Raw genomic sequence first — 23,405 nt, 5'->3', positions numbered from 1 at the left:
GTAAACTAGCTTTTGAATAAGCTCCTGAAGAGTTCATGAACCGTTTCCAAGTATGGTCTGATTAATCACTCTTGTTCAGTTTAGCAAATGAATCGCAATCAGGCTGGTTCCAATCCAACAAACATACAAGAATTTGTTGTGGTTCATTTGATACAAGAACAAAGTAGCATCTTAACTAGGGAGCTAAATTCAGACAAATGGACAGAACATGTTTATAATATGTTTATGAATGACTTTACGTAATCAACATTGTGTCTAAGAATAATTAGCTCATAGTGCGTGACAGGAGCCAAACTGCCTTCAAGGAATGTGATGAGAGCATGTTTTGACATTTATCTGTGGATCATGTGCGGGGAGGGGAAGCAGTGGGATGTTGCAACAAACATGTGGCTTCCTGTTTTTCACCTGTTGCTCCTGCCACTTCAGCACAACACCTACTTGAATGGAAGGGCGGATGACATGTGTACAGATGTGTATGTTACATTATCAGCCTCAGGCAAGTGGAGGAGTGGCATCACATGTTGTGTTGGCAATGATGTCTGTTGACATTTCAGATCAGGACCACAGCGCATGGACTCTATCATGTAAGACAGGGAGGTGGCGCCATCGTGTGGCCAGCTGACAGCTCACACTGCAAATAAGAAGTCAATTTACTTAAAATAAAATAGTGCTTTTTTTTTTCTTTCTTTCTTTTTTCTTTTTTTAAAATATACAGTAGTTATATCATTTATCCTTAGGAATCAAACATCTTAGTAAAACATTACATTTCACAAGTTAAACAAGCACATATCAGTGACAAAGCACATTCATGTCCCAGACTTTTACAGTATACATTCATTTAAATTCGGTTAGCTTAAAACGTTTTTATTGATAGTAGGCCTATGCTGCTTTGCGAAGTTGTGTTTGTCCAAAGTCAATTAGATGTGAAGATGCTCTCTGCACCTTGCTTTATGGAGCCTTTTTAGTGTTTAACACAGGCCACAAAAATTATGGGAAGGATGACAAAGGTTAAGAACCATGTCAAAAAAAATAAGATTCAGAAATTGTGGAATTTGATTATTGCTGTTATACATTTGGCCCAAATACAGAAATGTATAAACAAGATAGTTGTAGCCATGTAAATAATAGGCTATACCAGTCCAATCAAAACTGTTATTCTCACTTGGATATGAACAAATCCTGGAGATAAGTGGTGCTAATGGATCTGATAGGCGCCCCAGAATGTATTCTGAACTAGAAAGTCATCGGAGATGTGCAGGCTGACGCTGTCTCCCCCGCCGAGCTTGACAATCTTGGCCACCCACACGGAGCCCTCAGTTGTGTTTGGGAAGGTTCCCTCAACCAGCGTAGCCACCTTTTTACCATCACGGGGGTTTCTTATCAAAATCACCGATCGGCGTGGTGATTTACTCGGGTGTTGGGTGAAGGTGACATGGGCGTAGATGAAGTAGAAGCCTGTCTTCTTGCAGTGGATGGAGTCGTTATGCAGGAGGAAGCAGGACTGAACTCCAGGTGAGACGACCCAAGAGTCCTCATCTTGATATCAGAAAAAGAAGAACAAAAGTTTAATCGCTTGGATACAAAAATAAATCCTATGAAACCCCAGACGAGTTTATTAAAAGTTATATATTTAGCCCCCCCCCCCCCAATGAAATAAAATAAAATAAAATAATAATAGCCTAATCAACAATCTTGAGGTGGTGCATTTTTTTCATACACATAGCGATAATTTTGACAATATTTTCATTTCTGCATTCATGCTTTTTTTCTTTTTTTCGGACTGTATACCATTCTTGTACGTTTGTGTCCCGCGATAGGCTACAGTACATTAAGGTAATTGTAGCCTAAGTGAAAATAACATCTATCTATCTAGTCGGTTTAATCAGGGCCGTTGCTAGGAATTCTGGAGCCCCTGAAAGAATACTAAAGTGGGCCCCTGACTTTTCCACTTTTTTTTCTTAGACTATGCATGTATTATCATTTTTTATTTAGCCTACTTTGTTTTGATGCTAATGCAGCATTACTATGAGTATTAGTCAGGGTCTTATACAGAATAATTCAGTCATACAAAGATTAGACTACTGGGGTTTTTGTGGGCCATATCTGGCGTTGGGCCCCTAGAATTATCATCACCTTTCTCCCCTATACAACGGCCCTGGGTTTAACACAACCATTACTGTCTTGCCCACACAGTGAATTTAATTATCTATTAGCAATCCTGCAACTACAACATTTTACCTTTTTAGCTCCTCACATCTTACAGTGGTTGGGTCAGATTCACGTTTCAGGTATCTGTGTTGGTTAAATTCCCATAAATGTTTAACTTTTCAAATATCTCACCAAAAGTCAAACATTAGAAAACAAGTGTAAAATCTGACTGCTATATGGAAGTTTGAATGAGAATAATGTGCAGTGTTGTGGTATATGTTGGTCAGACACAGGCCTATGGCCTGAAGCTTGTTGTGCTGGTCCCAACACGTAGGTGAACAAGTGCAGATATGTTTAGGCTAATTTGTAAGAATTAATATTTAGATTTACACATTGTTCTTGTTAATAATAATAAAAAATATTATTCCATTCACTTTGGGTTTGCATCATAAGGCTCTTCGACACATTCACATCCAAACTGTCATTACAAGTTGAATGAAGACATCAGTTCTACACAAAGCCAAAGTGATTGCAGGTAATAGCTACTATCCTTTCACTTAGGCTTCCCCCTGACAGACTGATGGTATTTGTTGCCGTGGGCTGTAATTACACCTGAATTTGGCACATTCCACATTATAACTCTGCTTCAGGTTTGTTGTGGTTTCAGGAACCCACTTCACACGGGAAAAGACAGAGTAGTGGGAGGAACAAAGTGCATGCAACTGGAAATATGACAGTGCTATACTGTCTGTCTGTACACCGAGAGTAGGCTATGTGTGCACACTTACAGTCATAGTCATTGCTGTCATTGGTGTTTTTTATCTAAAGCTGCACTTAAAACCACTGGACAGATTAGAAACAGAAATGACTAAAACTTTTCTAATATGGGCAGACAATGATGTGATCATGTGGGTGGGGGGCACAACTTTGAGTGTGATCTTGATTAAGAAATAGGTTACAAGCTCTGTAATCTCAATAATTAATCTTGAGAAGACCCTAAATAAACCCAGTGACATCTTCTTTCTTATCTTGGTTAAATGTATTGATTTGGGGAATTCATATTAGGATTATTTTATTGTTATTTACTTCTTTCTGCACCCACGTCCCCTCACCCCGCCGTATCTTCATCTGTGTCATCTAGAGACTTCCTACGTTTCTTAGAATGACTTTCAGCAGCTCCCATACAGCGTGTCTGAGCTTGTTGCACCCATCATCCGGTTTCATGCAGTGCAGGCACGATGAAAGCAAAAGAAATCTGCAACACAGAGGCTCTGGTGAGAGGCTCTGGTCTCAAAACACATCCTGCGTTTTGGTCAGTTTAAGTTTTCTTTGGCCAACAAAGTGTCGTCTCTGTCCCTAGATGGCAGCTCTAGAAACTCACCCTTCTCTTTGAATGCAAAGCCTGACACTGTTGATGTCTCAGAGAGCAGAAAGTGTTTCTGCTGATGTTAGGGACGTGTCAACTTCTCATATGCTCTGCCAGTTTTGCAGCGACACAAACAAACAATGCAGAGTGAGAAACACTAGACTGACTAAAATTGAAAAAAGAAATGATATGACAATGTGATTTCTTCAAAAGCTTAAATTCTTTCAAATACATCAATTTAGCACAAAAGAAAAAGCTATGAATCTGATCACTAATCAGAAGAGGAAGTGTACTTACATTTCATTAGCTGGATGTATGAGAGAGAAGATCCTGATGAGCAATCTGCTAAAGAAACCACATGGAAACGTTCTCAGTTTATTTTACTTTGTGAGTTTGTTGTAAACTTTAATGATTATACCGGTATGATATCTGAGACTTTGTCAACAAAGACGTACCTTCTAACTTTGAAGAGGGCACCAAGTGGTTGACTGCAAAAGAAAAGAGCAGAGTTAAATCAATCAATCAATCAAACTTGATTTGTTAAGCACTTTTCATACAAAGAAGCAGCTCAAAGTGCTTTACATGGTTAAAATAATAAACAAAAGGACATTTACACAATGACGTACACAAACACGCACACACATTTGCACACACACACACACACACACACACACACACAAATTTAAAACATTGAGGAATTAAAAAACTGAGCTTCACTCATTTAGAATTTAACTAAAATGCTCATGAGCTAGTTAAAAGCTATAATTGATGTGAGCACTGTAAAACTTGACGCCCAGTTCACTTACTTGTTGGGGTGACACTGCCTAGCTTCAGTGCTGGGACTCCATCCTTGAAAAGGTAGAAAACAAATAGTCATCATCATGTGTGCATCATTGTCGTTAGTTTGTTGAGTCACTACAGTGGTCTTTACATTTGTGGTTCCATGTGTGGATTTTATGGGCTATAGTATTTGCGCTCAGCTGATCTTTTACTTTCATTTTTGTGGAAAATACAACTACTACCACAAACCTTACTGCCCTACTTTAACCCTATTTGTGATATCTATTCACTAATCTTGTGTATCAAACAGTCAGAGTGTTAGTTTCAGCTGACATTTTGAGTTGCGTTGTATTATACAGTATAGTACACGTGTTTGTTACTGTATCCACCCTTTAAAAACCCCCTCTGATGAAAATCGTGTTTTTTGTGCTTTTCACATGTTCCTGTGGCATTTTTCTGATGTTAGAGCACATATCATGCAGAAAAGTAAGTGCAAAATTGTATTTCTGAGTATTTCTGCCTTCACATTGCTGTGAACCAACGGCAAACGCAAACTGGAAGTTTCAGGCAGACTGGGGTTGACGGCGTCTTGACGGTGGCTGGGTGGGTGCAGAGCAGCACAGTCTCCGCCCACCACGCAGAGAGGCGCATTGCTAATGAGCTGCTGGTGCTCTGCAGAAGGAGAGCCCTGGGAAATGGCACAGGTTTTGTGATTGTGGCCAAAAACTTCATAATCACAATTTAAAGACCACAGAGAATGCTTTAAAATAACTAAAAAGGATCGTTGGAGGGGGACTTTAAGTGTGCAATTGTAAGACAGAGGCACCTATGAGGATCACAATGTAAAACATGTCTCTCATAGAACAGCTGAAACCTGTCTGTCATGACGTTGCTGCCACCTAGAGGCACTGACTGGAGGCTTTGATTATCAGCAGCAATCTTGTCCAAGTTAAGACAGAGTATAAGACTGGAGCGTCTTTATAAAAGCACAAAACACTGATAGAATGTTCATAAGTTCAGACACAACATCTACATCAACATCATACTGTATAAAGTCAGGAGAGCAGGTGACAGATGGCTCTATGAATCAGTGTAGCATGTGAACTGACCTCAGTTAGTTTTGGTTTGATTGAAGCGAGAAGTACAGCCATAACCACCATGGACACAGTGAGGAGACCACACCACACCTGCAGCAGCAGGTACTTATAAGACGACCTCGCCTGTCCATCCATCCTGTCAAACACACACACAAAAGCAAGGTTCAAGGTTCAAGGTTTCTTTATTACCAGACGGTAAATTTGTTGTGCAGATGGGAATTTAGCAATCCCAATACAAAAAGACATCAGAAATGTAAGGATTATGGATTAACCTGATGTTGAGATTGTATAATACCCGGTTTAAACTTTGTATAACCTGGTCCCTATTTTGTAGTTTTGAGAATCATGCCTGTCAGTTATGATAACACTGGACTCACCCTTTCCATCTCTAATGCCTCTGGCGGCTTTGGCAGTGATGGAGAGCAAAAAAGTATATTTCATCAAATATTGTATTTAGGTAAAATTTTTAGGTACTTGTGTACCGTATGTCTATCTTATACCATTTTGCATTATCTTACATTTCAGTGGAAAGTTACTGATGTTTCTGCTTAAGTTAAAGATCTGGATACTTTTTCCATTATGACAAGTGCAGACAATCACGCAGGTGCCAACAAAATCCCCAGTTTAGTCAGAGTGTTTAAACCCAGACATATTTCGGGAGGATAGTCAGAACAACCTGTCTGCACCTGTTGTTTTTCCCAATGAAATCCAACTGTACAATAGCATTTTTACCTTATAACTCATTATAAGAAAAGAAATCATTTTAATGCACAGGGTACAGGTCCCAGGGGGGCTGTGTTTCATAAGTTACAGTAGGTTATGGGCACATGTTATGGGCACATGTACCCTCAGTTCATAACCACCATGCCGCTGCAACTGTGGGATTTTTACTGCAGTGGGAGTATTTTTTTTTTTTTTGATTGCTCACACTGTCAGCTTTGTGGTTGGGTTGTTTATGTGCAGTGACATAGACTGAAACCAGCTACTTGTTGTTTAAATGCCACTGACCATTCATTCTTTAAAGAAGGAGGTCAGGGGGTAATTTCCAGGAGCATACTCTGTGTACTGGTCTGAACACGTTCTACTTCACATTCCACTGTAGGTGATGCATTAGGCATTACACATTTCACTTTGCACTCGTTAAGTTACAGTAAAATGATTAGAATCAAGCCAGTCAGTATATCATTATGTGAAATACTGAATATACTGGAAAGACTAGTATATATATTTTATTTTGATTATAGGTGGCTATCTATATTTTCCCATGTCATTTTTCTGCATCACTTGGGTCTGCACTGCAGTGGGGGAAAACACCAACTGATCGTAAACTAATTCAAATTGAAATAGGTGTCTGTATAATAACCGCAGCACATTTCAAGTACCTGTATGTATTGGTGTCATTGAAATATCTGTTCTTATACGTCCCATCCTGATTATTATTGGGTGTCCCATCAAAGCTACTGTATAAGCACTAATTACCCAAAATCAATCACTGAATAAATCCCAATAAGTCTTCTTAAGTCGCATATTGATGGTACGTTTGATTTTTGAGCATCAACTGTGGAAAAACATGTTCCTAAAAACTCAAAATAACACTATGTTTCATTCAGTTGCATCAAAACATGAATTACTTTTTCTGCTGGACATTAACCCAGAGAAAAATCTTATTATCATTAGTATTTTTTTTAATCCTGTTCTTTTACCAGTCTATGCATTGGAGCATCACATGTTCCTCTCAGCAGAAATGACCTCAACCACACACCACTGAATGAAAACATGAGAAAGTAGTCTAGGATCCCAAGAGATATCTCAGGAATTTACAGTACAACAATATTTTGAGGAGCCACATTCATCATCAAGTCTTGACTTACCCAGCCTGTGTTGCACTCAAAGTGTCCAACTTCATCTGGTGCTTCTGTGTGAGAGACATGTCAGGTTGACAGGATTTTCCCTCTGATAAGTGCATGTAATGAAGATGAGAATGAGTTTTTTTTCTTCTGTGAAGTGAGTTGTGGTTAGACAGAGAGGAAGAGGGGGCTGTGGTGTAGGTGGCTCTACTTGTGGACGACAGAATGTATTGCATGCGGAACGAAACTGAGAAGCAGCACATACAGGCAGGTGTGAAACTTTTATTTCATTAATCACTAACCAAAATGCAGTTTCATATAGTATAACTTTTATATTTAAACTATAATAAGTACACAACAAATCATTAAGGTGATAGATTAGATCTGATAACAGTGGCATTTTAGTGACACAAAAAGTTTGTCCCTCATCCCCCCCTTTGATACATGTGTTTATTGTGGGCGGTTCGTGATTTCCCACGTTTATAAGGTCACTGTGAGAACTGAACACCCAAACAACCTCGACGGGGACTTTTTCTTCACACCACCTCTGAGTTGACCTGATGTTTGAAGAGGTACATCGACTTTTTGGTGTGAGGCAGCACGTGGCACGTCGGCATGCTGCTGCTCAGCTCTGTCTGTCACTCTAAAGTCTATTTTCTGAACACAAGACACAGCATGTGCGATCACAGCTGAAAACGTGTTTGCATTTGCAGTGGATATGCAGTTTAAATGACATAATTCATAAGTCAATTTCAGCTTCATTGAATGCGTGAGCCTACCCTGAACTTTACTGGTTAAACCTTTTGATACAGTCTATAAGTGGGGTGGTTTCTTTGAAAATAACATTTGTTTAGATTGTGTCACTTCCTTCCTTCCTTCCTGTTTTGATGAATCATCTAGGACAAGTTGATCTTCGCCTCCTTTGAGGTTTCTTATGCATATCGATCAAATCTTCTTAGCAATGTAACTAAATGTTGGCATCACCGGGCTGGATCAAGTCGTTTGTAATCTACTAAGAGGATAGTATGAGTGAGCTTCGCCACCTGTGTTGATGTTTGTTGTAGCAGAACTTGGGGTATATTCAGGAAGTTTTAGTTCTAGTTTCCAGCTCAGTGAACCAGAACATAAAGTAATCCAGATTTAGATATTTAAATGTATTAGAAAATCACAGTAAGGTCGACTTCCTTCCTTTTCTTTCTCTGACCACACTGCTGCACACTGAAACTCTGACTTGAATTTATTTTTGTATACAAAGAACTGGCATCACTGTCCTGACATAAGGGTGAGATTCACCGCATGCAGAAATTTATGTTGTAGGCTCATGCTGAAACCATTCAGATTTATTGTTTCTCGTATTGATCTACACTGACAACCATATCATCAAAGTGAAAACAAAATATTTTGATATGTGTTATGCACATAAAAACAAAATTGCACAAATATTCTATGTAGTTTACTTAACGTATACAGACACTTACCATTTCTTTTGATCACCTTTGCGATGTTTCTATACCTTGATATTGGATTGGATTGGACTAAAATTTGTCCCCTGGCTCCAAGCCATTGCATTACACAGCACACACAACATTATACAATACATATGGGACACATACTGTACAGTGCTGCCATACAATACATATAACCAACACTTCTTAAATAAGGTAAAATGTTATGTGCACAGTGATTCCTACAAAAATAATACAACCAGTCAAATAAAACCAACAATTCTTAAATAAGGTAAAGTGCTACATATTGCCGTTTAGTGCCTTATATTAATGGCGGATGGGATAAATGAGTTTCTATACCTGTTCAGTCTGCTTTTTGGTACCCTGAGCCGTCGGCCTGAGGGCAGCACATCAAATTCTGGATTGAGGAACCAGGCATCACCCACATCATAATATGGTGGTGACAGCATCATACTATGTTCTTCTGTTGTTTTTTTGTTTTGATTTTTTTTTTTTTTTTTTTGCTCTGGTCAGAGCAGAAGAGAGTAACAAAGTACATAAGTAGTGTCAAGTGAAAACCTGGTCCTGAGTACACAGGACCTCAGAGTGGTTCAAAGGTTCACATCCCAACTGGACAATGACCCTAAGCACACAGCCAAGATAAGGCGGGGGTGGCTTTTAAACACTGGTGAATATCCTGCAGAGACCTGACTTCATATACCAACTGAATATTTCAGGAGAGACCTAAACATGTCTGTCCATCATCCGACCAGACTGTAGGCAGTCGTGGGGAATTTTACAAAGAAGAAAGGCGGAAATATTCAAATCCAAATGTGAAAAGTTCATCGAAAAAAACTTGAGACTTGAATGTTGCCAGAGACGCTCGAACAAAGCACCGAGCAAACGGTCTGAATACTTGTGGATGTGTGGATTATGACATTTCAGTTACTTTTGAATAAAACTGCTAAAGTTTCTGTCCTGTCCTTTCTCATGTTTTGCTTTGTTATTCTGGAGTATTGATTATAGATTAATGAGGGGAAAAAATGATTAAATCATTTTAGCAAAGGCTGCAACATAACAAAACAAAAGTGGAGAGCTAACTGTAGATTGTCTGAATGTTTACAACACAGCTTCCTATATAATACTCAAACATTTAACTCAAATTCAATAACTAGTGTTTCCTGTTCCTATGAGTTAAACTGTGCAAATGTAAATTTTAAGATTTACAAGGGTTTCTGCTGGTGTAATAGTCTGCTCATATTTGGTATAAGATGTTTCCCCAATTATCAGTGCATAAGCACCTGACTATCACTTCAACTGTGAACCTGCAGTGAAGAAGCTGCCCTATGGTTACCTTTAGGCAGATAATTATGAGGACAAAATTTAAATATAAAGGTAGGCACCAGAATGCGAGATCTCTGTTATGATACGTTATAAAACAGTAGTGAAAGCTGAAAATTGGTTTTAAGAATTCAGGGTGAGCCGGAGAGATGAGATGGTGAAAGTGTCCATTTCCATTTCTCTTTGCTGCTTTTGGTTTCATGCTCCATGGGACATCCCCAGCTAACCAGTTTATCTTCTCCTGGATAGCTAAATGTCACCGACTTTCTCCACCCATATTTCTATCAAGCACGGAGAGACAAACAAACACACAGACACCTACACACGCGACATGAAAGATAAATGGGGTGGGTGTAAGCAGCCGGGTGCTGTCCCCACTCAAAACAGGGAACACTTCTTTTTTCTTTTTTTTCACCGTTGCCTCCTGCACCTTGACAGAGCACATTTACGTCCTGCTTATCAAATGTCACCACATATTTTCCCACTATACATGCAAGAGGTCAGTTACATTTGCATAAAATTAGATCAGTGTGGTCTCCAGGGAGAAACTGCGGGACCTCAACAAACACTTGTTCTTTAGTGTTAGGTTATCAGCCATCATATCACAGTTGAACTCTGAGTAATGAAAACATTGTGAAGTACCACAGCCATAACTAACAATGACTTCATTCATTGGTGGAGAGAAGTTCTGCTTTTGTTCCCCTTGATGCAAAGATACCGACACTTCTTATGGTGACACTGTTTCGAAATGACCTCAGACTGTTGGTATGTTATATCTGCATTGTATTAATATGCATTGGCTGATCTAGTGACCAGGCTGACTGGTCTGGTGGGGCCTGCAGCGAAGCCGTAAGGATCAAAAGTCATGTATTGAGAACTGTACTGTAGGTAAAATGCTGCCTCCAGCTGCTATAATGTTTTATAGCGTAGTATTATCAACCTAATCAGGATTGAGCATTTATGTGTAATTGAATATAAGATATATTATGGTAGTTGGTAAACCTTAGCCGGTTTATATCACCTCTATTAAAGATGGACGCACAGTGTCACTGAGAGCCACTATAAATCCAAACAGTGTTTTGTAGATGGGGATCCAGGTGCACTGATGTTCAACTATTCGTATTCAATTTTGTTTTTTATGTGACACATAAGAATGACCTAAAAAATCCAACCCTATCTCCTATCCATCTAACTATGCAGAATAGCAAACCAGCGTGACGCCGAGGAGGGAAATTCACCTTTTTTTCTGTTTCGTCATTTATTCTGCTATCATGTGGATTTTTATTTTTCCTCTGCCTGAAGGATTTCCACCATCTCAGCTCTTTTACAAGCAAGTGTGTTACCGAGTGACTGCGCTTTGTTTACTAGATACAGAGTAAATGGTCTGTTTTGTCTGTGTCACGCTGAGCAGAGCAAAACATGAATTCCACAATCACGTGGTACTTTGTTTAAGTCCAGAGCAAAGTAAGGTATAAAGAAGGTGGAAGTTACTGGGACTAACCAGACTTTAAACACAAACTGCTGCTGCACTAATTACTTTCTCTTTTCTTTGTTGCTAGTGTTGGAAATGAAACACCTGTGCATGAGAGAAACATTTCAGTGGAAAATCGACCAGGCACTGGATGTAAATAACAAAACTGTGTATGAATAAAATCTGTATTAAATCACACTATGTTGCAAAAATGTCATCTACAAAAATGTATAGACTAATACTTTTCCAGGAAGAACAAGTATCATGTCCCCACCACTTAAAAGGTTTTCTAAAAAATGTTTCTTGGAGGATGTTACACCAAAAAAAAGAGAAAAAAAAGTAAATAGTTATAAGTGTGCTCAATGTATAAAGCCAGTAGAGAATCATTCACAAAAGAGCCTACAGTCAAGTTATGTGAACAGATATTTCTGTTTTGTTGCATTATGGGAAATCTTTGGGGCTTGTCAAAAAGTTGCTCCACTCCAGCGATTACAGCAAAAGCTGCTTCCACATTTTTACATCACTATGTAATTTCATATATGACATTGTTGATTATATGAAAAAGTTGTATTTTACATAATTCTATTTTTCATTAACTTGTAATGGAACATTTTTATTTTATGGTACTGGTGATCAAAGTACTTTCTTTACCACAGGTGGATGCACAGCTGAGTGTCAGCTGAGTGAATCCAAAACAGTGGGTTGTAAAAAAAAAAAGAAAAAAAGAAGATCAGACGAAACAGGCTAATAAAGAGGGAAAGTTCAACTTCTGTTTTCAGTTTTGTCATTAATTCTGCCATTGTGCAGATTTTGTTTTCCTCTTCCAAAAGCATCTTCTCACAGCAAAGTCTGATACCAAGTGATTGTGCTTTGTTTAACAGATACACAGTAAGTGTATGTTTGGGTTGTGTCATCATCCCTGTCTCACACTGAGCACAGCAGAACCTGAACTCCACTATCACGCTGTTCTCTGTTTGGCCCGGAGCAAAATAAGGTATGAGGAATGTGGAAGTAACTGGAAGTTTAGTTGATATAAACAACAGCATAAATACAAATAAGTTGATGCTGAGATAATTTTCTCTCTGTAAATTCTAAGTAAACTCAACACCTGTAACTGAAAATGTGAACGAAACACCTGTCACTTCCTGTGCAAGGGAGATTTTTTTACGGGGAAAATCATGCTGATGACAAAACTTTCATGATCTGTGTCTGACTAAAATCTGTATTAAATCACATCCCGACAAAGTAGCAAAAAAGGTTTTATACACATACATTTTATAAACCCAATTCTTAATATGACTTTAGTTTTAATCAACCAATATATTTCTTGATAGAATGCATTGCATTTCTTTGAAGATGTGTAATTAAACTGAGTAAATCTGTGTAACTGGTTTAAAACCAGTACTAAATCATTCATGACTAATGAGGACTTTCACTCAAGCAGGTATTTCTGTTCAGTGGCATCATGGGAAATTCCCAGGGTTTTACTGGGTGGATGAGGATTGACCCTCACCCAAAAAGGTGTTTTTCTGCACTCAAGTCTTGCGCCTGCGGCTCTTTGTACTGAGCACGAACACTGTAATATCTTCAACTTCACTTTCATCATGGCACCATATTTGCTAGACCACATATGTATCGATTCATTACCTATTTTCTGATATTTCAACAAGTGCAGAAAAACACCAACACAAAGAGGAAAGAATGGTTGTGTTGTATTTTTGACATATTTATTTCACTGCTTCACAGGGAAAACAAGAAACAAACGTCTTGTTATTATAGGTGTCCAAGGCCACAGCAGCGCAGCTCACACCTGCAAGAAATTGTGGGGAGATTGAGTGGTCATTTCAATCAGCAAAGACTACTGTATATGTAAGATCATTGAAGGACAACAGAGAAGGTGTATAATGTTTGCACCTACCTCAATGTAAATATTTAGGGGCAAAACTCTGTAAATGTAGATAATTAAAACATTTTAGGATTTAGAGGCATCATTTTCTCCAAAGAAAATCTGAAATTGTCTAAATGACAAACCTTTTGTTTTAGCTGGTCTGGCAATTGACAGCATTTGTTTACAAGCTGAATTTTTCAGAAATGTTGTCACCACTTCAGAGTCTGGGTCCCTCTCCCGGGCTAACGTGTAAAGTTGACAAAAAAGGAACAGAAGACATTTTGATCTCTGTAAAACATTTATGTACTACAGCCACAGTGTAGCAAATAATTCATCCCCAAAGGAAAACTGCATTAGGCGAGTCTGCTATGATGTAGCCCATCATGAAATAATAAAACTTCTTGATTTTCTAAATCTGATTTCAAGATCACTGACCATATTACAGCTTATGACAGAGATGAGACTCTAGCCTGGATAACTGTGGATGGCTATTTCACTCAACCTTGGGAAGGGACACATTTTAGGAGAGTGTTGTAATGTTATTTCTGGATGAACTATATCTTGAAGATGGCTTACTGTACAGCATGAATCTGTGGAGGGAGTCCACTGTGTCCGATGGGCTTAGAGGTGGCTCCACTTCCTGGAAAATGATGCAGCTAGTGCAGTTGATCTTTTTGCCACCCCAGAGCAGGTTCTTCCTATGTGGCCTTCCTGTGTCAAATCCACAAGACACGGGTTACCTACTGAACTACTAACTGCACCTGAACAGTTTCTAGCAACAGCAGAACCCTTGTTTCATATGTTCTTGTATTCAAATCTAGTTTCAAGGCCTACATTACTGCCCACTTGCCTTGTCCTGTATTTGAAGGGGAACTATGCAAGTCTGGTGGTTTGATAACCCTCCTCCTGGCCATGTGCATTTGTTTTCAACAAAGCCGGCGAGAAAGCAACCCATGCATGGAGTGGTGGATAACGTTATTAATCATATATGCGTTACAATGTGTATATTTGTGTAGTCTTATCTGTCATAAACAGGAGAGCAGGTTACTGGGCACGTTTGTCAGCAGACAGACACTAGGTGGAAAGCAGAGAGCCTCCATTCTCCCTCATAACAAGTTACAAGTCATTATTTAATCATCATAATTACTACAAAGCCGTTTAATTAAAGTAAAAATGCAGCATATAGTTAAGATAAAAAATCCTGCATAGTTCCTCTTTAATAAAATTACCAAACAGCATATAAAGACTATAGAAAAGGGTCATGGTCACTCATAGGTCTTTCTTAACTAACAACAGTAAAATTATTTGAAAAACAGTTAGAGAGTCGCCTGAATATGACCTGAAGCCGGTCAATTAAAAAACAGGCCAGTTTTAGTTGAGGCCAGTCATACCATGTCTATTCATGTAAAAGTTTATTAGGGTTTGGAAGTTTTTGAAGTGTCATATTATTAGTTCTAGGTCATTTAAAAAATGTACAGATGTTTTTGCCCTGGTGGTATTTTCTCTATTTGCCCTGGTATCCACCTGTTGAAATTTCTGTTTGTGTGTGTGTTTGTGTGCGTGCGTGTGTGTGGTTTCTACAGCTATAGAAATAGTGAATCTGTAAAATAAGCCGCAGATGTTTGTTGACTCAACTTTTCGATGGTGACATTGAATCTTTTTTCTTTTTTTTTTGCTCTATATGAGGTGGCATGAGTATAGAATTGAAATAAAAGAATCAGATGTGAGTGTGAAACAACACTTTGTTCTCAAGAACTGAATTTTTAAAGCTGTAAATGAGTAGAGGGGTTGTCAGTTAAAAATAAATAAAATGGACTTTATATTGTCTTGAATAACAGAAATGTCCTGGGGTTTTCCCAAAGTGCCAAGAATACAACTCAGGGAAAATTGCTCAAGTCCTGCGGTGTTTTGGTGTGAATCTTTATTTTACCTAAACACTGGCCCAACATTCCCATCTTCAGTGTGTTTTTAAAATAAAATCAGATTTTGAGAAACTCATAATTATAGGTTCATTGTGTGTGTTTGTGGTTAGTACTTACCCTCCAGCTCCAAATCATCCCTTCCAGGATGAACATAATAGGTCCAGCTCTTGGTTATGCATTGATCTCCCCTATAAGAGATACGGTATAAACAGAGACATAAAATGAGTTTAAGCAGTCTCAAAAAGAAATCCCAAAAGCACATAATCTCACACATTATTCACACTTTATTTTTTGAAGTTTCTGAATGTCACTTCCCTAATTCTTGTCCCTATTAATAATCCTGGGTTTTCTAGTTTCTGTCATTTCTCATCACAGCCATGCAGTAAAGCCGGTTCCATACATGTGTTGAGAATGTATCTTTAAAACTTAGCTAAATATTATCAGTATAGCTTAAAGTATCTAGGTACTTGACTGGATAGTATTTCAATTTTATGCTACCTCTGTAATGCAAAAGGAAATGTATATTCAGTTCAATATTTAGCAGTTCAAACCCTTTTCAGTTTTCATATATGTTGTTGGCAGTAGTTTTTTATGGGATTTCAAAGGGCAGCAGTGTATGGGTAGATTCTGTTACCATAGTAAAGGATCTATATGTACTTCCACCACTGAGAAGTCCTGAAAAATACGCACTATAATATAATGACCAATCCAGACAAAAACATACCATGGGTTGACAAATACATATCACATACAGTAATATTCACAAGATGCACTTCATAAAATGAAAGCAAACACCTGACAAAGACCTTTATAGACAGTTTCACTTTACTATATTGACTTACTACTAACAGCTGTGTATAATTATCTAAAATGGTGTATGTCAGATCACTAATGGCCATGGATGTGATGTTGAAGTCTCAACTTAAGAGTGATCATAATATATGTGTGTGTGTGTGTGTGTGTGTGTGTGTGTGTGTGTGTGTGTGTGTGTGTGTGTGCTCACATTCTCACATTCGCATTTTTCCGGTCAGCAGCAGTGTGTTATTTGCCTTCTCCTGGATGTTGAATATCATGTTGTCCACTACTTTAAAGTTCTGGATGTCAGCCTCTCTGTGACCGACTGCCACTGCAAAGTACCATTTTCCCAGATACTGCAACACATGCAGATAGAGACAGGTGGGATAAAAGTGTGGGGTGGCAGCTATACGACTTACAGATGGAAACTATTTGAGATAGAAGCTCACAACACGCGACAAAGACCACAGAGGGAAAGAACAGAGGGAGTGTGAAGCGCTTTAGCGTGGTGGGGCCTAATAATTATTGTGGAAAATGTCTCTGTGCCTGCAGGAAGTGTGAAACGCCAGTGAGTTTCACTTTCATTCATATACTAAAAATAGTAAGTTAAAAACTTGCTTAAAATAAACATAGTGAACTTGCCAAATCACCCAAAATGAAGTGCAAGTAAAATGTTTTCAGTTCATCGTGACACACTGTGGCACCAAACTCTGAACTCTGAGACATTGTTGCTATCTCTTGCATTTATATAATACAAGAAATCTGAATGTGATTTAGTTTCTTACCTGCTGACGGTTAATGGTGTTTGCAGACAACTGGTCCAAAAAGGTACAAGGAACAATGGCCTGATACAGCAAAGTAGATAAAGTGAACAAAAATGACAGCGACTCAGACCACATAACTGCAGACTGGGGTCAATACTTCACACAATCATGAAAGTGCACAAAATGCCTGTGAATCATAAGGACACACTGATATTTCAATATGTCACTTGAAAGGAGCGTGAGTGGAAGTAAATGATTAACCTGTGCAGTTGTAATACCCCTGATCTTTAGTAGGAATTAGTGATGGGTTCAGTTTGGGGGTATATGTGTGCTTCAATGTTGAGATTAGGATAAACACATTTATAGTAAAACTATTTATCTGTCCCCACATGGATCTTTACTTGTGTTCTAAAATATTCTTTTAGGAGAAACTCAAAACTCACTGAGTAACCATCACAAGAAGGAGGTGACGGTTTCTTTTCAATAACTTTACCACGGTCATTATAGAGAAAGTCTTTGTAAATGTACATGTTTCAACATCAAGTATGCCCAGAATACTTTAAAAAACCAAAACCAAAAAAGAAACATACCTAATTTGGTCTGTCCGGACTTAAACAGTCACTCTGTCAACATACAGGGATTAGTAATCATTAACTACCTTTTTTATCTACCTACACAACTGCTTGTCTGTCTGTTTTCTGTTTGGTTTTGGGCCAGAGAACAGACTCAGATGACACAGTCTAAAATTTCAGAGAATAGTAATAATAATAAAAAAGTCAATCACTATTTCATACAACAAAGCTGAGTTAGATTGCTTAGTTTGTCCATAACGGAAAAAATAAGATGAAGAGGACGAATAAAATCAACATTTCATCCATGTCTCTAAGGTCTTAGAGATCTTGGATGCATTTTAGAGGTTGTACTTGAATACACCATGAACCTCCACAAGGTGGTGTCAAACAACAAGCTTGTCTGTACACACTGCACCTGCATAGACTTCTCTAGTGCAAACAGAGGTTTCGACATTAAATCTACTACGCAACACACGTCCAGGTGATGAGATTTTATCCAAATGAATCACATCAGCAGATGTTGCTCCGTCTATCTAGTTCTTGAGGTATTACATTCAACTATGACCTTTAGCTTTGACCTTTAGCTGCCAATATCGTATCAGTTTGTCCTTGACCACATTTACCATTCAAAGCAAAAAGTGTGATTCATTACCTTAACCTTTGACCTTCAACATCTAATCGATTCATCCATGAATTCTTGTGAATGTCTGTGCCATATTTGAAGAAGTTCTGTTGAGACATTATTGAGATATTGTGTCTATGGAGCGGACGGACAAAAACAGAGCAGAATGAGATCAGGCAGAACTTCTTGCAGGACTGCTCTGTAATATTAGTTTTAGCTGGGCAGATCTGACAAAATGACAGTAAATAGGAACACACACTGCTTCAATTTGCATGTGTGAATAACCTTGGATTTTTGCTGTGATTTCCTCTGAGAGCTGCTGATTCAGATCCACTTTCTGAGTACCACTGTCTTGGAGAGCATTTCTATTACAGTTTTTTTTCTCAGTTGCTTTGGTGCTTCTCAGATCAGAACTAAATTTCTCAGAACTATTAGTTCGACCTCCACAACATGTAGTCATTTGTGCACATCATACTATGATTGGACATTTATCAGTTGCTTTCATACAATTCTCTTCTCTTTTATAACATTATCATGTTTCTGAATGCTGAAAAGTTGTTCCCTATAAAACTAATAGTCCTCATTTCATTGCTTGAGCCATTACAAACAAAATTGTTGAACTAGTTGTCAAACTAATTTTAAATGTTGGGAGAACCACTGTAAATTAAATTATTCAAACATTTCGTCGGAAGAACAGTTATGTATAGTATTGGACAGTAATTTAGCACTAAACAATCTGCACTGCACTACTGTCATTGTGTCAGGCATTAAGCAGTGGGACAAGATTTGTGCAATGGTGATTGCAAACAATGACATAAGGCTGAGAGAGATACAAAGCGAGGATGACAATATCTTTGGGAATACTTAATCTGTTTCAATCGTTTCAATTAACAGTGATGCAGTTTGTGGCCAGACAGACAGGAACATCTGGACGTGCAGGAATGATTTACAGTGGCCTACTCTGTATGTTCAGTTACTATATGTACTGCAATATTGTTTACAATTGTCCACAACTCTACCCAGAAGGATGTTTCTTATGTTTGTTGCAAATAGATGACTGTAGTGTATTTTTCTTTTGCACAATGCTGTGAACAAATTAGAAGAGCATATGTAGTAAAAATGTGAAACATACGTATTCAGTGTCTTGTACTCACTTACTCCACTAAATATAGTAATGTGTAACTTAACTGTAGTTTTCAAATGACTGTACAAGTAGTGTGTAGTGCTGTCTTGAGCATTTTCAGGTAGTGTCACCAAGATCTGACTTTTTTTGCATTGTTAGTAAACTGTCGTAATGAAAACATGACAAAGCTATTTGACTATCTTGTTCATAAACAATGATGTCAGGACTTCTCATTTTGATGAAATGGATAGTTCATTCCTCAAATGTCAATGAAACTATCAATTTTGAGCAAGTGACACACTTTTGCAGGTTATCCACTAGGTTTTGCAGTTTGTAATTGTTTGTACTAAGCACACACTGTTGTGCAAATGTGACTAGTGATGTGAAAAATGCACCAACGCGTCTGAGAAAAACTGTAACTTGAGGATGTTCTGTATTATGATTCCAAACTAATCAAATGATCATGTATTTCTGAATCATCTGTGGAATTCAAACATAACTCCTGATAACCATTAAAGAACTTAGTAGTTTTTTTATGACACCAAAAAAAATGGAATGGGGTTGTTTATGCACTCTTAAGTGACATGTAGTGGTAAGCAATTGATATACTGTAAGTAGCACCATAAAACAACATAATTTTTATGCTTTTTATTTGTTAAATCATAATGTTACTGATGAAGAAACAAAGCAATAAGTGCAACATAGAATTTCTTTGAAGGATTTGAACCAGACTGTTTGTTTGATTATGGTAAAAGACAGTTCATGTGTCTTTCAGGTGAATAACAGATAACAGACAGCAGCTGGACAGGACGGCAGGAAGCAGGTAACAGTTCACTGAATATAAACCTGTGGTGAAGTACTGGAAGGAATGATGCAACCTAGAAATGCAAAACGCAATGTGAACCTCAGTCAACTATCCTCACCCAGTGTCACATGGGAGATGTTTTTCACAAATTGCAGTAACTATAAAGATGTATTTTCAAGGATTACTCAAAGCAAGAATTTCCCTGTAACACTATATGGAAAATGTAGAATGAAAACCAAGTGAGTCCTCATTGTTAATTTAATTGTTAAACTTTAAACAGAGCATGAACCTATTCAAATCCTACAATAGTTAGGTTATGGGACAGAAATTTGATTATTAGCTCTAATTTCTTTTCAGAAATTGTTTGCTTTTACTTCCAGGCCCTCCTGTAATCTTGCATCAGTGACACACAGCCAACGTCGGGCATGTGCAGTAGTAGCTTCTTGTTCCCCCATCTCTGAAGCCATGGCAAGTCCACCTACGACTCCCCCTTCAGCACTGACACCAGGTCTCCGCTCTCCTTCAGCTCCTTGACTATGTCCAAACCCCCGATGAGCTCTCCCTTCACGTAGAGCTGGGGGTAGGTGGGCCAGTTAGAATATGTCTTCAGGCCCTGACGCACCTCTTCATCCTGCAGGATATCAAAGGTGTCATAATCCACCTCGGCGCTGTTCAAAATCTCCAGTATCTGCCTGCTGAAGCCACATTTGGCGGCCTCCTTGTTGCCCTTCATGAACAGCATGACCGGGTTCTTGTTGATGGCGGACTTGAGCCTGTGCTCCAAGGTGACAGCCTTGGGGCAGGTGTTCTCCAGCTCTCCAGACTCTGCCAGCTCCTTCACTATGTCCAGTCCTCCCATCAGCTCTCCGTTCACATACAGCTGAGGGTAGGTGGGCCAGTTGGAGTAGGTCTTCAGCCCCTGTCGCACCTCCTCGTCGGACAAGATGTCGAAGCTACTGAACTGGATGTTGTGCTCCTTCAGCAGGGCCACTATCTGCCGGCTGAAGCCACAGCGGGGCTCCTGTGAGGAGCCCTTCATGAAGAGCATGCAGGGCGCCGCGTTGATCAGCTTCTTCAGCCGCTGGTTCAGGTCTGTGGCGCCGCTTTCCGCCTCTCCGGCCGGGCTCCCGGTCACCGTCAAACGCTGCACCTTCTTGGTCAGGTCCGGAGCGTGGGCGCCGTCCAGCCGGTCCACCTTCTCCCCGCCTTTGAAGAAAAGGAAAGTGGGGACAGAGGCGATCTCATACTTCTCCGACACCTCCGGCACCGCTTCGGCCTCCAACTTCACAAACGTGGTGTGTGCGTGCTCCTTGGCCAGCTCGGCCATTACCTCGTTCATTTGGCCGCACTGAGGAGCCCACCCCGCTTGAAAATGCACCACGGTCAGGCATTTTCCAGCTTTGGCCAAGAAACCTTCGAACTGCTGCTGCGTTGTCGCCTCCACGAGATTCGCCATGTTTTTTTTTTCTGTCCCTCCTCTGTGCGCTTCCGGTGTCGCTGTGACGTCACATCCGCGAAGCCCTGGTAGCTTCTGGCAAGTACCAGAGCTCGTACTAGGAAGTATTTGCGTCTTATTTGGTGATAAGGAACTACAGCATACACTGGATAAGTTGAAAGGACGCCACAACTGTTAAGGTAACCGCTAAACAAAAAAATGTTGGTGGAAACGAACCGCCCGGTCCTCTCCGATAAGATGAGCTGATTGTAACGTTTAGTTTGTTGAGCGTTAGCCTAGCCACGTTAGCTCCGCTCCAAACGCCTGGTCCCCAAGTTCAGCTAAGCTAACTCATGCTAGCGAGCCAGTGGTAGGTAACGGCAGCTGGTTAACATTATCTGTTTAACGTTTGGGTTACTGAAACTGTTCAAAGTGTTAAATTCATGTTTAAATTTGTAAATACACGCTCGACCGAGCGAGCTATTAGCGGTGCTAACTTGATGTAACTACGGCTGACCTCCCAGTAGGTTCAGTAACAGTTTGAAACTGATCTGAGAAACCTTTGTTTGTGACAACACAACAGGGCTACTTCACTGCTTCATCCCGTCCAGACATCCTCAGACAGGGTTTAGATCAGGAAACAACACACCTACACCAGTTAAATTGGAGTAGATGAACGATGAGAGTACAAACCGTCAGATTTGTGAAACCTATGATCAATTACTTTTCCACATGAGACCAGGCTTCGAGCATAAATCACTTTAACTAGACACGTTTGGGATTTAACCTTTTGTCAACTCTTTGTAAAGCGAGTTACAGGTTTCATCCTCTGCTCTGAGAAATGATGATGTGATGCACTTGTTGTCTAACATTTTACAGATTTGCAATTTTAGTCACATCATAGACATAAATAATAAATAACATATTATATAAAAATTATGGACCTACTTGTGATTACTAATGTCTATAGCTTATTGCCAGTAATATAACTTTATCAACCAACAGGTATCGTGAACTGTCACAACTCTGTTTGAAGACATAATGTCCCACATAGTACATATATAGTAATCTGTGATCCTTGTCATAAATCAGTGTTTATTTTAGGGGAAATCAGGTGATATAATTTAATCACAAGCTTTAAAACTATTAACAATATTTGCCTTAAATCCAGTGCCAGCTGGTCTATAATTAACGCAATGCAATTTTGTTATTGGACAGGAACACCATGGAGGAACAATCTGCAGACATAGAGGTGACAGTCAAAACATTGGACTCCCAGAGCAGGACCTACACCGTTGGTGCTCAGGTACACTCATCTAGTCTGACAACAAAATCCGAAGTGAATTCAAATTTTCAGTCAAACTTTGAAATTGTTCAACATCTCTTCCACTTCTTGTAGCTGACGGTGAAGGAATTCAAGGAGCACATTGCCCCGTCAGTAGGTATTCCTTTGGACAAACAGAGGCTGATCTACCAGGGCAGAGTGCTGCAAGATGAAAGGACTCTGACAGATTACAGTACGTAATTAATTACCTTCAACTTTAAAGAAAGACACAGCCTCATTTTATCTTCTGTCAAGGGCATTTTTAATTTATTTCTACATTGTTTTTAATCGGTACAGTGCTTCAGAAGATCTCTAGAATGTGTTTTCTCAAGTATTCATAATTACATACACGTTGTGTGATAACATGTTGCATATGTTGACATATAAGTTAGAACATGGTAGTTCGGTTAGCTTGTATTTTATTGAAACATTTTCTGCAACTTCGGAGGAAGTTAAGACCGAATTCCATGGTAGAGAGTTGCGGTTGAATAATCCGTTAATTCATCGACAGAAAATTATTCCTGATGCCACAACTAATGGTTCCAGTTGTTTTTTTTTCCGTCATTGTCTGAAATATTTTGGAATAAAATGGTACATCATTGCGTGTAGCCTTATTTCACAGCACTTTTAGTTTTCAAGTTCCCATTTCAGCTGCATTTT

The 23,405-nt window shown here is 39.1% G+C and overlaps 4 protein-coding genes across 6 annotated transcripts in view; 1 reads left to right on the top strand and 3 right to left on the bottom strand.

Annotated features, from left to right (window-relative positions):
- Positions 1-300: 300 nt before the first annotated feature.
- LOC146971644 (uncharacterized) lies at positions 301-7,566 on the bottom strand. The gene is made up of 6 exons (XM_085802445.1): positions 7,263-7,566; positions 5,404-5,527; positions 4,321-4,363; positions 3,970-4,002; positions 3,812-3,859; positions 301-1,536 (listed from the first exon to the last, which is right to left on the bottom strand). Exons 1-6 carry the CDS (start codon positions 7,499-7,501, stop codon positions 1,196-1,198), a joined length of 828 nt encoding a protein of 275 aa, XP_085658571.1. The 5' UTR covers positions 7,502-7,566; the 3' UTR covers positions 301-1,195.
- Positions 7,567-13,200: 5,634 nt separating this feature from the next.
- On the bottom strand, positions 13,201-17,299 carry LOC146971643 (apolipoprotein M-like). 2 transcript variants are annotated; one of them, XM_085803302.1, is made up of 7 exons: positions 16,886-17,299; positions 16,317-16,456; positions 15,423-15,493; positions 13,960-14,094; positions 13,527-13,625; positions 13,414-13,441; positions 13,201-13,305 (listed from the first exon to the last, which is right to left on the bottom strand). In XM_085803302.1, the coding sequence occupies exons 1-6, from the start codon at positions 16,997-16,999 to the stop codon at positions 13,428-13,430; spliced, it is 573 nt and encodes a 190-aa protein (XP_085659428.1). In that variant the 5' UTR covers positions 17,000-17,299; the 3' UTR covers positions 13,201-13,305; positions 13,414-13,427. The 2 variants fall into 2 exon arrangements, with proteins under 2 accessions (XP_085659428.1, XP_085659427.1); XM_085803301.1 differs by lacking the exon at positions 13,414-13,441 and having other exon boundaries at positions 16,886-17,109.
- A 2,515-nt stretch (positions 17,300-19,814) lies between these two features.
- On the bottom strand, positions 19,815-21,475 carry glrx3 (glutaredoxin 3). Its single transcript, XM_085801065.1, has one exon. The coding sequence runs from the start codon at positions 21,440-21,442 to the stop codon at positions 20,465-20,467; it is 978 nt and encodes a 325-aa protein (XP_085657191.1). The 5' UTR covers positions 21,443-21,475; the 3' UTR covers positions 19,815-20,464.
- Positions 21,476-21,493: 18 nt separating this feature from the next.
- LOC146971640 (large proline-rich protein BAG6-like) overlaps positions 21,494-23,405 on the top strand; it is a 40,438-nt gene continuing 38,526 nt past the window's right edge. For both annotated transcript variants that reach the window (XM_085801063.1, XM_085801062.1), the window contains exons 1-3: positions 21,494-21,621; positions 22,640-22,727; positions 22,821-22,938. In XM_085801063.1, coding sequence (XP_085657189.1) covers positions 22,647-22,727; positions 22,821-22,938 — 199 coding nt within the window. In that variant the 5' untranslated portion in view covers positions 21,494-21,621; positions 22,640-22,646. The remainder of the gene's footprint in view (positions 21,622-22,639; positions 22,728-22,820; positions 22,939-23,405) is intronic.

The sequence above is a fragment of the Trachurus japonicus genome, chromosome 16 (genome assembly GCF_045865225.1).
Source record: "Trachurus japonicus isolate A0001 chromosome 16, Traja_1.0".
NCBI classification, from domain to species: Eukaryota; Metazoa; Chordata; class Actinopteri; order Carangiformes; family Carangidae; genus Trachurus; species Trachurus japonicus.
Note: the sequence above shows the minus strand (reverse complement) of the source record. Positions and strands in the feature narration are given on the sequence as shown.